The following is a 15925-nucleotide window of genomic DNA, read 5'->3' on the forward strand; positions in this document are numbered from 1 at the left end:
TAATGACTTATGACCTCCAATAAACTGACTGTTAATTAGCATAATACTGAATAGAACTCTTTTTATGAACTGCTTATTATAGAGTAAAATCAACTGTTTATATTGCACACACAAGGGGTGTGGTCAAAAGCTTCTGTTCATGGGGGACCCCATATAAATAACTTATTTATGATGGCGGCCAAGTACTTAACACCTTTATCAATGATGCACAAGCAAGTAAGAAATATAGGAATTTGCTTCCAAATTGTACTTTTCACGCTGCATTTGCACTAGTAAATGAGCCCTCTTGCCTGTATTCATAAAAAATGAAGAGGAAAAGGTGTTGTGCTCAGCATTAATCTCTGTCTGCCGGGCATTTTGAGATCCGTCAACTAAGGCATTGCAATGTGGTGCAATTCCACCTGTACAACGATACTTCGAAAAAACAACCTAGGGGTATGTACCCTCTGGCACTACAATGCTGCTGGACTTGTCCTGTGTTGCTATAGTAACATAATATTAAGGACACACTTCAATGTGAATTTTTAAAGCTAGTTACAATTTTGAATATGAAATGAAGAATTTCCAAGGATTTAGGACATATAATTTATCCGCAAACAGTGTCAGATTGGGCCGGCAGGACAAGGTGGAAAATACTCAGTGGGCCCCGCTGTGTACAGTGTAATGGAGATGCGCATACACAGCGTGTAGGGAAAGGGATGGTCAGGCAGATGCCGGGAGCAGGGTTTCTTAAAGTTTCAGTGCCCCGGGCAGCCCAGTCCGACCCTGACCTCAAATTGATTATTTTAGCTTCTGAGTTAAACTATAAGGATCTCTTCACAAAACTCCTTACATTTTCATGTTCACACAACCTAGAATAAATATGAGAGGGGTTGGTTTGAGGGGGGTAATTTCCAACTGTTATACTCCCATATCCAATATACAATCAGTTGTGCCTTGAGCTTGTGTCAAAATGCACCCCCTGCACTTCCGTATAGTTGTGCTTGGTTCTCAGTCAGTGCCTATTGATGCAGGGGAACCCTGGAGCTACCGCCACCTCCTGGCAAGGTGTTAGCTCTGGGTTTCCCTTTGCACCCAATAGGTTGCAGACTTCACTTGCATGCCAAACACCAGAAATGACAGCAGACGAACCAACTTGCTCCAAAATGCTTGCACGTTTGGCAAATCTGACGCCATTGCACCAGACACAGCGCAACTGCAGGAGAAGACACATTTTTCTGCCTTTACTATACTGCACATCCACACCTCACAACTGAAATGCACCAACAAGGTTGGACTGAGGCAATGAGGCACCAGGAAAAAACTTGGGGGCCCATGGCCCCACCAACGCAGGCCTGCTCCCTCCGTTAACTGCAGGCACCAGCGCATCTCCTCCCCATTGCAGCTGCAAAGAGGAAGCATGCAGTGGGGGGAGAGGGGTCTTGAAGTTGCGACTAGGGCAAGGGCCCTCAACTAGTAGTCCCAGTGAGCCCCAGACACCCCCAGTCCAAAATCCTCAGAGACAGGCAAAGTAAGGAGGTGTAACAGGCGTGGTTGCTGTTAGTCAGACCTGCAATATAAGGCCTCATAGTTGGCATCTCTGCAAGGAGAGATGCCATTTACATGTATGTGTTAGTGGTTGGAAACCAGTAGAGAACATGGGGGCATATCCCCCATAGTTTTTATAGTTAGTTGGTACTTGTGGGCCTGAAAGGTGACTTGGGTGAATGGAGCTTAGGGTGGATGGTGGCCATGACTGTGTGCAACTAGGCACAGCTTTGGTGGATCAGAGTTCCCAGATATGTCTATAATATTCTACATTGTTTATACTCCAAACTGGTAACATTTTATTTAAACTGACTTTGTAACCTACAACATAAGAACACAATTACAGTTCAACGATTTGCAGGCAACGGCTCGGGTGGCAAGTTAATGCTATTTCAATTTCTGCCTGACAGATTAAAGGCAGGCCCAAACCACTTGTGACTCATTACACGACAGTTACACAAATGAAGCTGATACAGTCGTAGTCCCTGTTAAACCATTAATGCTGCAGAAAGTACTAGGCCAGCAGGCACAGGCCCCTTGTAGATGGCTGGCAGCTTTGGCAGGGTGTATAGAATTCCCATCCGGCTGTCTATAGAAAGTAAGGTCTGGGAGCTTTCTCAGTGCAATGGCTCCTGATTTGGTAATTACATTTTATTTTGCTCTATTTTTTGTTATTTTATTTTGGATGCATCTGTACTGGACAGATTTGGCAAAGAGAGAGGCAGTTATTGCCCAGTTAATCAGAAGCCTGTAGGGGAACAGGATTAAAGCTTTACAGAAAAATCGCTTGGCAGCAGTGGGCTGCTGGATTGAACACAGGCCAGAAATATCTGTAATTGCTGGAAAATAGGTGTTTTTTGCTTGCATTGCTTAGTTCTGCAATTACTGGGCAATGGGTTCTGTAGTCTCTGGACTTGGGCAATGGGTTCAGCACCTGTACTGCTCTTTGTGTAAAACAGGATAACACCGGGCAGAGTAGCTAATGACCTCTCTTACTTGATGTGGAAGGACTGGTTGGCAGCTGAGAAACGGAAAACTTGGGAAAAGCATGATTGTGATCAAGCTCCAAAGCAAAAATATGAAATGGGAAGAGATGGTTGAAGATATACAAAAACATAAAATATTAAAATGCACTTGCACTGGTTCCCTTTGAAATTAAAGAGGTCTCGACACACCATTTCAGTTACAGTTAAAGCATTCCAACATTTCATTCCATGACATACACATAGTTTATTGTAGCCCTTGGTGGTGCCATCTTTGACTTCAATGGTACCACAAACTATGTGAAAGCCTTGTTCTCCCCATCAAGCATTCATCCAAAATACTACTAGTATGATGTAGTGAGTGATATTCTGAGACAGTTTGCAATTGGTCTTTTGTAGTTTTTTAGTTATTTCACTTTTTGTTCAGTAGCTCTCCCGTTTAGCGTTTTAGCAGCTATCTGGTTGTTAGGGTCCATATTACTATAGCAACCAGGGCGTGGTTTGAATGAGAGACTAGGAGAGGACAGTGAGTAACAGTAACAAGAAAACTGTACCCTCACCCAGCAATAGGTTTTTGGCTGCTGGAGTCATTTGGAGGCTGAAAAGAGTAAGAAGAAGGCAAATTGTTTAAATCTATAAATAATAAATAATGATGGCCAAATGAAAAGATGCTTAAAATTGGCCATTAACATACTGAAAGTTTTGAAACCTTTGCTCATTAGCACAGGACAAATGGTAGCTACTCAAAATTTTTTAGGGATGATTTAAAGCTATGTGAATGGCATAAAATGCTGAAAAAAGGGTATTTTGCCATTGTTTAGCCACAATGTACCCTGCCCCCTCTTTTTTGCCCCCTGCACTGTGCAGTATGAATGCCAAGCTGTTGCCCCATTTCTGTCCTGCACTTACAAGGCGTCTCAGATGCTCTGTATTCTGCCTTAGAAAGCTGGCGGAAGGTACAGCACAGGAGTTGTAACTATTATATGTATTGCGCTGATTGACAAGTTTGTGCCCATCAGCACCCATAGTATTTGTGCCTACTCATAGTAAATGAGCCTTTGTAACTTACAATAATTTCAGTCATTGATTATTTTTAACTACATTAATTGCGGAAAATTCTCTTTGAGAATCTGTGCACTGCTCCCTGCATTCTTATAAGTGCTGTGTATATCATCTCAGTGGGTTTATTCAGAAGATAAGAGAGACCTAGGTTCTCTGTTTATAGATAGCCAGACTACTACATAGGCAAGCTGGCCCAGCTTGGTCAAGAGAACCACAGGAAATCTTCCATGAAACCATAAAGCCAAGCTCACTAATGAGGCCCAGCAGCCTTCTTGCTCCAGCAATCAGCTCACAGCTTCTGAAGCTACTTCTTCAAGGGGTAGGTTTGCCACATGGCAAAGCTGGTAAAATACCAGCCAAGGTTGGGCCAGAATAAATCTGAATAAATCTGTAATAGCTATTCAATTAGGCCTCAGCCTGCCTCCAATCCACCCCTTTCTCACCAAATTCACTAAATTTCAGTCTTGATGCTGCAGTGTGGCACCCTTCACTCTTAGACTCCGCCCTGTGATGTTAAGGTCACACCCATTTATGTCCCAACCCAACCCCTTTAGGACTAGTTCCCCCCCCCCACCCAGCCAGGCATGTTGAGAATAATGCTGAAACCACCATGAGGCAACCTGCTTGCACAAAATGACAACTGTTCTCCCAGCCCTTATTTCCACTATGCCTCATGTTCTACAAGCTTGCTGGCTCTTCACACAATTCCAAGCCACAAATCTGTTGACACCCCTGGGTGCAGAGAGCAGATTGCAGCCACTTTGATACGCAGAGAGCTCAGATCAGAGGCACATTGCAGGCAGACTCAATTTGCTCTTTAAAATAACCACTTCCACATCAAACCCCTGCTCCCATAGCACTGACTCTTTTTTCTTATCTCAGCTTTATAGCCTGCTGTGAATGTCATTTTGAAATAGAGAATCAATGTTTGCTCCTTGATCCTTAGGGGGGTTAATCTGTCCCTTTCATGGACACTCCATAGTTAAATACATTGGGACCAGTGCCAATAGGAGCTTGTTAATGAAGATTTAGGGAGGCTTAGTATCCCCAAAAAGAGATCAACTTCTATATATTTGTATCATTCAGTGCTCCAGTGGAAAACCTTTTGTTGGTAGCCTCCCCAAGGCTCTAAGTCAGGGCTACTCTGTTGCAGTCAGCACGCAGCTTCTGTTTTACTGGAAATTCTCCATCTTACTGTAATCCTTAATAAAAAAAAACACTTTGCACTGAGATCTGCAGGGCTTGTTTCTGTATTGGGGATATGGCCCCCAGCACGAGAAGGGCCCCCTTGGGGAGGAAATATAAATAAAGCTACAGGTACAGAAGACACATTATAATGAATAAAAATTATTTATGTAATAATCCTCTGACCTTCTTTTTATTTTTAACCAGCATATTACCCCCCGCCAGCAGTATTAAACTGTACAGTAAAGAGGAGACTGGATCCTTCCCATCTTGAAAATTTAGAGGTATTTCATTCTAAAATAAATCCAAAATGTTTAACCCTTTGGGCACGGGGAAGGGGGGACATGCAGAACAACCAATGGCAGCAGGAGCCTTTTCCCTCCCTTGGCACTGCGGTGTTCAGCTAGTGAAATAAATAACAATATTTGGTCTCTGCCAGTCTTGCAAGCCTGTGCTGACTGCCAGATTCACATGGATAAGAAGAGGATACGCTGTAGTAGCAGGCTGAGGCTGACAGCTTGCCTTATTAAAGAAGCGGTGTCACTTTAGCAGGGGAGGGCGGCACAGAGAGCGCCAGAGAACCAGAGCACAGACCAATTTCTTTCTTTAATTCATTCTTCGCTGCAGCTCTCAGTGTGGAAAAGCTCATCCAGGGGAGGCAGAAAGAACCGACAATCCCAATGATCCCCCTGACTCTTCCAGGTTACCAGTCAAGCTCTCATTTGAGGACATTCCAGGTAAACTCCCAGCAAGGATTTCCACCAGAAAGATGGATTTCCAGGCTGATTTGGAAGAGGATATTAATATTCAAGATAACAATTCCCAGATATTTCACAACTTTTCCATGTCTGGTAAGTTTTGCCTGAATTTCCAGTACATTTCATTCATCTGTTCTGTATTTTCATTTTGTTTCATTCAAAACTGATCCTTATATCAATGTAAAGTAAAGGTGACTAGTACTGGGATGTTAGCTTTCTCTATGCCTCTCTCTCTTATACAGTATATCTATCTATAGATATATATATGTATAGATAGATACAAGTATGGGTATTCCTATAAACAAGGTCATTATTCTATAATAACAGACCGACAATGGAGCAGATGTTTTATTATACCAAAAGGATTATCAGAACTGCTTAAGTGCATTTTACAGCATATTCTACCATTCCTTTTCATCCTAAGCAAATCTAATTAAGCATGAATATGTATGGACCTATACACCTCATTTAGCATCTATATCTATTCATTTGCAGGGCTGGTTTAGGGTAGTGTAGAGAGGGCTTCTAATCTTGGTCCCTATCAGATAAACCCCTCAAGGGGGAGGTTGTCAGAGGATACTGGGAGTTATAGTGTAATAAAGTCTGGAGGATGCAGGACTGTAAATGACCCCATCATCTCTAAAAGCAGCCCCGTTAGTGTGTGTAGGTGCCTTACTCTCTTGGTTTTGGAGCCTCTGCAATGTTTAATGAGGAGAGGGAGGCAAGTTTGAGATACAGTATGGAAATCAAACCTCAGCAGAATCAGCTGGCAGATAGCTAGAATCCAGCGGATGTAAACAGTGGCATTGCCAATGGCACTGACAATTCCAGCTTTCAGTAAACCTCATATTGATATCTATCAGCTTATGCGGTTAGCAGGGGAAATTTCTCTGTGCCTTATGAATCAGGGCTCATTAAGTGCTGCTCTTACCATCCTTTTGTGTCTTGTCATGCAATGTAAGCCAATTACATACAGCCCAATAACATACAATTACCCAAAAACATTCAGTCTACCTACCCAATAACTTATAGCTGCCCAATAAAGTATAGCTAGCCAATAACATATTACCCAACAATGTAGAGCTGCCAATTACTTAGAGCTGTCCAATAAAATATAGCTAGCCAATAATATATTACCCAATAATGTAGAGCTGGTCAATTACATATAGCTGCCCAATGAAATATAGCTAGCCAGTAACATATTACCCAATAATGTAGAGCTGGCCAATTACTTAGAGCTGCCCAATAAAATATAGCTAGCCAATAACATATTACCCAATAATGTAGAGCTGACAAATTACTTATAGCTGCCCAGTATGTTATAGCTACTTAATAACATATAACTACCCAATTACAAATAGCTGCCCAATATGATATTGCTACCTAATCACATAAAACTACCCAATAACATTTTACACAACAACAAATAGCTGCCCAATAATATATAACTACCTAATAACATATAGGTGTAATAAAATATTACTGAATAACATACAGCTACCAAATAACACAGAACTACACATTTACATATAGCTTCCCAATAACATAGCAACCTAATTACCCAATAACATATATTGACCCAATACCATTTAACTGCCCAATAACATAGCAACCCAATGACATATTCCCCTATATTTATAACATATAACTACTCAACCAAATAACATATAGCTACCCATTAACATAGACCTTCCCAATAACATACAACTACCAAATATCACAGAACTACCCAATAACATATAGCAACCCAATAGCATTTTGCACGCCAATAACATACAACTACAACTACGCAATAACATGTAGGTGCCGAATAACAAAGAGCTCCCCAATAACAGAGCTACTCTATAACATACAGAGCTGCCCAATAATATATAACTACCCAGTAACACAAAACTTCACAATAACAGGTAGCTAACTACCCAAAAACATATAACTACATAAAGGCATAAAATTATCAAATAAAACAGAACTACTCGATAACATTTTCCATACTAATAAATATACAGTAGCAACCCAATGACATATCACTACCCAATAACATACTGGTTTCCAATAGCACAAAGTTTCCCAATAACATATACCTACCCAATAACATATGACAACCTATAACATTAAGCAGCAATATAGGGCCAGATTCAGTTTAATGAAGAAAACCATATTAAGGTTTACCTCATGAAAACTCAATAGAAGCCTATAGGGAAATCGGGAATTGAATATGGAGATCAGTTTTTCTCTTCGATTCAAATTCAATATATAGCTGCCAAATGACATAAAATTACCCAATAACATATTGCTTCCCAATAACCGATAGCTAGCAGAGCAGCAGATGGCTAACAATGATAGGAGTTTGTAGTTTAGCAGCTGGAGGTCTGCAACTAAAGAAGTAGTAGTTCCTCCATAGAATCAGGTTTACTATAGGTATATTGATTTCCTTATTTGCACATTTAAGTAAAAATGACTTTCCATTAGTGCAAATATTATTTTCCTATTCATGAAAAGTTCATTACAAAAGTTACCCATCTTTTTAAGGAATGCACCTTTTTTCTGATACTTACAAGAGCATTTTTAGTTTTTGATTTTAAACACGACCTGCTCTGAGGAGGCAAAGACCATTATAACCTATGGGCTATAGGCGGAGTTATATCACTCTATGGACAGGGGAACTTGTGGGTCATTTTCCAGCTAAGGCAGCAAACCACCCCATGCTTATCCCCAGTGTATATTCTGTGGCATGGAGAGGGGCAGATTGGCCAGTGTAGACTGTGATTGTGCTCTCTATGTGAAAAGAACCACATTTCTGGTCAATAAAAAGGAATCTTGCCTCATTAAAAATGGGAATAGGGGAGGGGCAGGTTTTTTTTTTCCAACTACATTATATTGGCTTATTGTCCAACCAGCAGCTGTGGATGTAAAACCTTTTAGTGCATTGCTATGCATTACACCATTTTTTGTGCTTTTACAATTAAATCAAAAACCATTACAAACGTATCTGAAATGAATGAATCTTGTATCTAAGTATAAGCTGAGCTGTGAGTAACACATTGGGATGGCTGCAGGTGGCATCTTGGGCTCTTGTCCCTGTGAGCCACTGGATAAATATAGGGTTTATGTCAACCCAAGGACAGCTGTGGAAATGACAGAAATTACTGTATTCTTGTCCTCTACCCAGCTAGGCATGTACAGTCAACATGATAAGAATAGCAATTATTATGAAACGAGAGGAGAAAATACACAGAGAGAAGTGGTGATTTCAGGCTATTATGCAGTGAATGAATTGAATAGGTATGTGTATATATACAGTACATGTAACCCCATCTAGGCTAGGCTAGACCTTGTCAGCTAGGGAACAGATAGAACATTGGTTACATTGCACCCTCTCTCCAAAGGATGGGCCTTTGCAATGAGGAATGGTGAAGGGGAGGTGTTGTGCAACTACATCTCACTTGTGCTGTGTGACTAAATATAACAACTGGATGCCAAAAGGTTATTGAACAAAAAAATAGCAACAGGCTTTGTTCTTTTAAAGTGGCACAGGGTTGTTATACTCTTCTTGAGGTATCTCACATACTTGTCAGGCACAATCACAGCAATGAGAGACAGCACCATCTGATGCCCCTATAGAGACAGTTTGCCAGGTTTTTAGATGCATTCTCAGGACCTCAGTAAAATAACCTGGATCCCTCACATTGGATCAGGGAATATACATAACCTAAATCCCTATTCAGTATTATGGTCCCTACACTACAGACCAGTCCTGCCCGAGAGGAGACATACCTCCAGCTATCAATCCTTGTTGGAGCACAGGCTGCTGCCTAGCAACTAAAGCTGTGGGGACATAAGGGCTGTTAACCCTATGGGTCCCTATATATATATATATATATATCCTGAAGGTAATTTGGAGGGGTTGAAGAAACTATGTAAGCTACATGGATGATATGAATAAATGTTCTTTGGAGATGACCTATGTGATTGGCTATGTGGTAGCCACATGTGGACGGCTGGCCTGCAGGAGGCTCCTCAGGTGTTTCTTTGCTTCCAAAACTTGCCCCAAGCTAGAGATTTAAAAATGGCCACCTACTTTGAAGACACTTGGAGCAACATTAAAGGAGTTGGTGAGCAACATGTTGCTTACGAGCCTCTGGTTGGGGATCACTGCTCTATAAAATGGTAACAGTGGGTATAAGGTAAGAGTGGACAAGGAACAGGAGGGTCAATTAGAAATATATTATTGTGAGAGAAAATAAAAGTTAATTAATGTGTAATAGAGAACCATGTCATGCAAAATGTGGGGTTTTAATATTTAAAAAGTATTATTTTAGCAAGAGGTTGGAAGGAATATTAATGATTCCTTACATAACACATGCCTCGGTTGTCAGTAGAGGTGAATGAGATACGCGGGTGACTTATTTTACAAACACTGAGCTGGTTAATTGGCCAGTGGAGCAATGTTCAGCGAGGCATGACATGTAACAAGCTTTACTAAAGTGATGTCTTTGGTGCTATGTATAAAGCCCGTTCCAGCGTAGTGATTCGATAGCTAAGCTCTGTGGGTGACTGTGTGTAATGGAGCGTGGAAATAATGCTTTTATCTTTATTAATTTCTGCTTACACACTCATTTTCTTCTCTTTGCAGATCCAAGCAGCAATGTTACCTACGCCAGTGTTATAATGCCGACAGTCTTTGGAGTCATCTGCTTGCTTGGGATCATTGGCAATAGTGTGGTCATATACACCGTCTTCAAGAAGTCCAAGTTCAGGTGCAGCAGCAGCGTGCCAGATATATTTATCATTAATCTTTCTGTGGTCGACCTGCTTTTCCTCCTGGGCATGCCTTTTCTAATCCACCAGCTTCTGGGCAATGGAGTTTGGCATTTTGGAGAGACCATGTGCACGCTTATTACTGCTTTAGATACCAACAGCCAGTTTACAAGCACTTATATACTCACTGCCATGTCCATTGATCGTTACCTTGCTACCGTGTACCCCTTTACCTCGGCAAAGTATAGGAAGCCACCTATAGCGATTATGGTCATCTGCATTCTTTGGGTTTTGTCCCTTCTAAGTATCACACCCGTTTGGATGTATGCAAGACTTATTGCTCTGCCTGGAGGGGTTCTGGGATGTGGAATCACACTCCCTAACCCAGAAAGTGACATATACTGGTACACACTGTATCAGTTTTTTCTGGCTTTTGCCATTCCATTTGCTGTGATCTCAGTGGCTTACCGTAGAATCCTGTTGAAAATGGCATCCTCGGAAGCTCTGACAGCTCACAGAAGTTCAAGGATAAGGACTAAGAAAGTAACCAGGACAGCTATTGCGATATGCCTGGTTTTCTTTATCTGCTGGGCTCCATTTTATGTTCTTCAGATAATTCAGTTGGTGATGGACCAGCCAACTCTTGCTTTCCATTATGCTTACTGTGTTGCAATTAGCATGGGCTATGCAAACAGCTGCATTAACCCTTTTATCTACATTATCTTGTGCGAGACCTTCAGGCGTAGGTTTATTGTCTCCGTACAACCAGCAGAAGACCATCCAGAGAGCAGGATCCGCATGAAATTCCGAACAGATCCACCTTCTGGAAGTGGACAACCTCTCCTTCAGCTTGTTCCTGTATCAACTGGCAGCTAACCCAATGCTCATGCATGGTTAATAACTTGTATTCATGTTATGAGTTACTACATTATCCAAATTTTTTAACATGTGCATGTTTCCTGGTCAATCTTAAAAGATAACCCGAGTCAGAGAAGGGCTTGGTATATCGAACTGTTCTACTGACTTTCAAGGGTCCCCATGATTATGATTGTAGCCATGTGGTTACCTTTATGTGTTGAGATGTTTTTTTTCACTGTACAAATTTCTAAAGATCTTTTGCCATTTCTTTTACGGTGCAAATTCATGACTTGCAGTCTGTAGACCATTTAAACAAAAAAAAGCCTCTTACACTTTCAATAAATGCAAGCGAATTGCAACCAGCCGAGTGTATTGTGTAGCCACTTCACTTTGTGAGATGTCTTCTTCCATCTGTTTTTCAGCTGCTCACCTAAGAAAGTTCTATGATCCCCTCAAAAGCCAAATAAGTGACTGCTTATTGATTTTCCAGCAGCCGGTCACATGAATTCAGTGATTGCTTTGCTCATTGTCACGGTATCTAGGCTGTAGCAGGGGCTTATGAAATGTAGAAACGCTATAAAGAAAAAGGACAGGCAATCACAGTGAAGAGACACAAGTTCTAAGCTGCATATTTTCCATAGGTTTATAGATATGTGTTTATTTAGCTTGGAAGAACACATAGTATACAGTGGTGCAGGTCTTGTAGTAGAATACCCTACAGACCATGTTCAGTTATTCATTGTCTTTACAGATCACAAGGAAAGCCGAGGACAACAGTCTCCAGTCTTTAGGATACCATTTTCCCCAGCTTTTTTTCTATAAATGCATCCATTATTTTCTAGTGTCTTCATTTGAAATGCAAGCGAGATTCCGCCAATTAAATCCCTGCCCTCTCTCTGTGTGCCTGACTCCCTACAGTTTGATCCTGTGTATCATGCTGTCAGGCTTCCTGTGTGCTCTCCACAATATCATCCCCTGGCTCTGTATGATAACATGGCGTTGTGTATCTGATAACATGATCCAGAACTAGGATCACTGTCACTAGATGGCAGTTATGCTTGCCAGCGTGATACAGAATGACAAGGGCAAGCTTAATTATATATCTGGCCACACAACTGCAAAAGGGAGCTAGGCATATAGACAGCAGGCAGGGTATTCACTGCATCTCAGCCCTGTATATGTATATAGACAATGCTACACAGCAGAGATAAATAAATGGAATGCACTATTTAGCAACCATAATGTTTGGTCAAGGTGGAACCAAATTCATTTAATGTAAGATTTTGTTAGAAAGTCCCACAGTGGGCTACATGAGTATCACTTGTTATTAGCAGATTCATATAGCTTATTTGATATATTCATAAGGCCAATATGAGTTTAATGATTACTGTATATACTCGAGTATAAGCCTAGTTTTTCAGCACCCAAAATTTGCTGAAAAAGTCAGCTTATACTCGAGTCGGGTGCCATGGGTCCCTCTAGACTAGCACCCTCTGTCCTTTGTGTGCAAATTAGGCCACCCGCAACCAGACCCTCCAGTGCCCTGGCCTAGGCTCCCACTAGCAATACTTATTTCCCCTTACATCTTTCCGGGACCGGGTCTGCTGCCAGTTTGCCAATGTGCAATGAGCGTGGGGTAGTACTCATATTGTTATTGTTCTCCGCTTACAGAGCTAGTTTACTGTTTTTCTTTGAAATAAATATTGAAAAACATATACCCCACTGATGCCTCAATTAATGTAATTGTATTGGTATATATTTTGATTATTAAAACTTAGCAGTAGCGGCTGCATTTCCCACCCTAGGCTTATACTTGAGTCAATAAGTTTTGCCAGTTTTCTTAGGTAAAATTAGGTACCTCGCCTTATATTCGGATCGGCTTATACTCGAGTATATACGGTAGATCATTTCTATCTATTAAGCGGATATATAAAAATGTTATAATATTTAATTTCTGCATTAAAAAAGTGCAGAATAGTGATGAGCAAAAACCCCAGAAAATTTGTGAACCGCAACTTTTTAAATGCTTGCAGCTTTTTTTTTGTTGTTGACGCACTCAACATTTTTTATGTGACCACAACGTTTTTTTAAACGAGCGCTGCATATTTCGATACGCCTGCAACTTTTTCTGCGGCAAAATTTTGCATTTGTTTCACAAAACAATTCGCCAGTAGCAAAAAGCTGAATTTCACTGTGAATCCCTGTCTGGTGAAAAACTAGTGAAAAATCACCAATGCGGAACAGTAAAACTGAAATTACTTTCTTTGAACATGTGATCCCACACCTTTCCAGCAACTGTGGGGGGAGAAGAAGGTAGTTAATCAAATTGCCTGTCACATCTAACCCCTCTTCCCCCTTTAATGAACGTTGTATCTGTAAATGATACTCAGGCTGCAGCTGAGGAAATGGGCGGATTGTTTATACTGAGCTCATCTGTTAAATAAACCTCATTACAGAAATAGGAAAAGGAAATACGGATTTCTAATAAAATGAATTAGTCACTTTGGATTATGTGCTAAATGTATATATATGTGTATAATGCACCCATTTTTCAGGGGTGAATGCCAGATTTCTTGGGGCCATGTTTTTGGTAACCTTTTTTTGCCTCATGTCAGGAAGGGTTGGGTCATCAAATAAAGAAACCAGACAAAATTCCTCTAAATTAACCAAAACATAGTCCTACAAGGGCCTTTTTAATGGGGGTTTTGGGGTATAATGACCTTATCCTCCTTCCCCTGTTTGTATGTAGTGAGGTAGGTGGTAATCCTGTAATAAACAAAGTGCAGCTGATTGGGGGGGGGCATCAGATATAACCTCCTCCACCGCCCTGATGAAAGGGGTTCCCTATAGTGTGAATAAAAAACAAAGCTTGACAATTCTCTTTGTTCAATTATCTATTGATATTCCCATCTAGCAAAGTCAACCAGAGCCATCTGTCTTTTATTTGCCCCCACTAAAAATGGAATTGGAATCTGGCTCCCTGGGGGAGTGGCTAGAGGGGTCAAGGATAAAGACTCGTTAGGGCAAGATCCATGGGAGAATGATAATCTGCCCTCCTATATACACCAGAAAGCAAAGCTTGAGGGTCAATAAGGTTTAGACTTGGGGTGGAAACCTATTGGCCCTCCTAGCAATTTCTGTGGCTGAATGGCTGATGCAACAAGGTTTTCCTATATCTGTAACCATGTTATTCACCAGAGGATGAACGAAAGAATGAGTAGTTGACCAAAGGATGAACCTCTAACGGGCACAAGGAGGTCCATCTCAGTAACTGGTTATAAAGTATTTACTGGTTAGAAAGTAGCTCCTCTGAACCTGACGTAAAGCTAAAATATGGGCCAACAGTAGCTGCTGATTCACCAGATAACCAGGCCTAGAATGGAATTCAAAAAAAGCCCTGGCAATTTAAGTACACAAAGGCACAAACAGCCCCCCGCCAGCCCAATAAATCTTGGCATCTTACAGCAGCCCCTCTGGCATTTGCCAGCACCCGCAGATTGCCAGTCCGGGTCTCTAGATAACGGTCAGGTTTTAAAATCTCACCCCATAAACTTGTTCAATCTTAGCCCAAACAAAGGAAGAGTTAATACCGCTTAAATCAAACTGCAGGATACCATTCTGAGCTGCCAGACTCCCAGCCAAACAGCTGGGTACATGGTCCGTGATAAACTACGGACCCCTCTGGGTGCAAGTTCTGTCTGCCACCTTGTCTCTGGGTCCATTTCATTGAAGGTATAATTGTTATAAAATGAGAATGCTGACTGCGCTTAGGCTAATGCAAAAGGGCACAGCATTTGCAGAACATATTGAAGCGAGTCCTAAGCTGTTTGGCTGACTCATGATGAGAACAATTGGTCTCATCGCCGCAGATTTTCCTGCACCCCCTGCTGTCTCTGTATATTGTCGGCAGAGGCGCGGAGTCTCTTATGAATAAAGAAAAGAGATGAAAGTGACAAAAACACAGGGGTATGAAATTCAAAGCAAATGGGCCAGAACACTGGAATCCGAGAAGAGCCATTTATAGGTTTTATTTTAACATTCGCTGTTGGCACCACATGCATAATAATGGCAGAAAATATGTAAATGTAAAACAGGCAAATGAGATTTTTTAAAATGAACTTGCCTGCCTGTAACCCATCTGTTTTTCATGTCGTTTGTCATTCGAAGACAAGACACCTAGGTAGGGTCTGTCCAACGGCAAGAATACACTATACCTGCATGCTGTGGATATAACTAGTGATGGGCTAGTGATAGGCATGGATTTGTGGTGAATTTCCGCGCTTCGCCTTTGGCAGAATTTTTCACGAAACAGGCGACAAAATTCGCTGCAGAAAAATTTGTCATGAATCAAAAAATTGTTGCCCATGTCAAAAAATTGTCACCCGTATCAAAAAATTGTTGCCCATGTCAAAAAATTGTCACCCGTATCAAAAATGTGTCGCCCATGTCAAAAAATTGTTGCCCATGTCAAAAAATTTGTTGCGCATGTCAAAAAATTGTCACCCATATCAAAAAATTGTTGCACATGTCAAAATAACGACGTGTGCAACAATTTTTTTTTACGCACAACATTTTCGCCATTTCGTAAATTTTTCGCTGTTTTACAAATCTTTTCAAAGATTTGCAAATTTTTGGCCGAAACGGGACGGATTCGCTCATCACTAGTTATAACTATTGCTAGAAATTTTAATAAAATAATACAAAATAATAGTCATCCCCAGGACTATTTTTTAGGGGCTGTTTGGTTGAAGGTGCCAAAAAATGCTAAAACGCGCTTTTACCGGGCATAATATC

The 15925-nt window shown here is 41.0% G+C and overlaps 1 protein-coding gene across 1 annotated transcript; it reads left to right on the top strand.

Moving 5' to 3' along the window:
* The first annotated feature begins 5394 nt into the window (after positions 1-5394).
* mchr1.2 (melanin-concentrating hormone receptor 1, gene 2) lies at positions 5395-11490 on the top strand. Its single transcript, NM_001078775.1, is given in 2 exon segments — positions 5395-5608; positions 10149-11490. Coding segments are annotated over 2 exon segments (1083 nt in total). The 5' UTR covers positions 5395-5526; the 3' UTR covers positions 11150-11490.
* The last annotated feature ends 4435 nt before the right edge of the window (positions 11491-15925 follow it).

This window comes from Xenopus tropicalis, chromosome 9 (genome assembly GCF_000004195.4).
Source record: "Xenopus tropicalis strain Nigerian chromosome 9, UCB_Xtro_10.0, whole genome shotgun sequence".
NCBI classification, from domain to species: Eukaryota; Metazoa; Chordata; class Amphibia; order Anura; family Pipidae; genus Xenopus; species Xenopus tropicalis.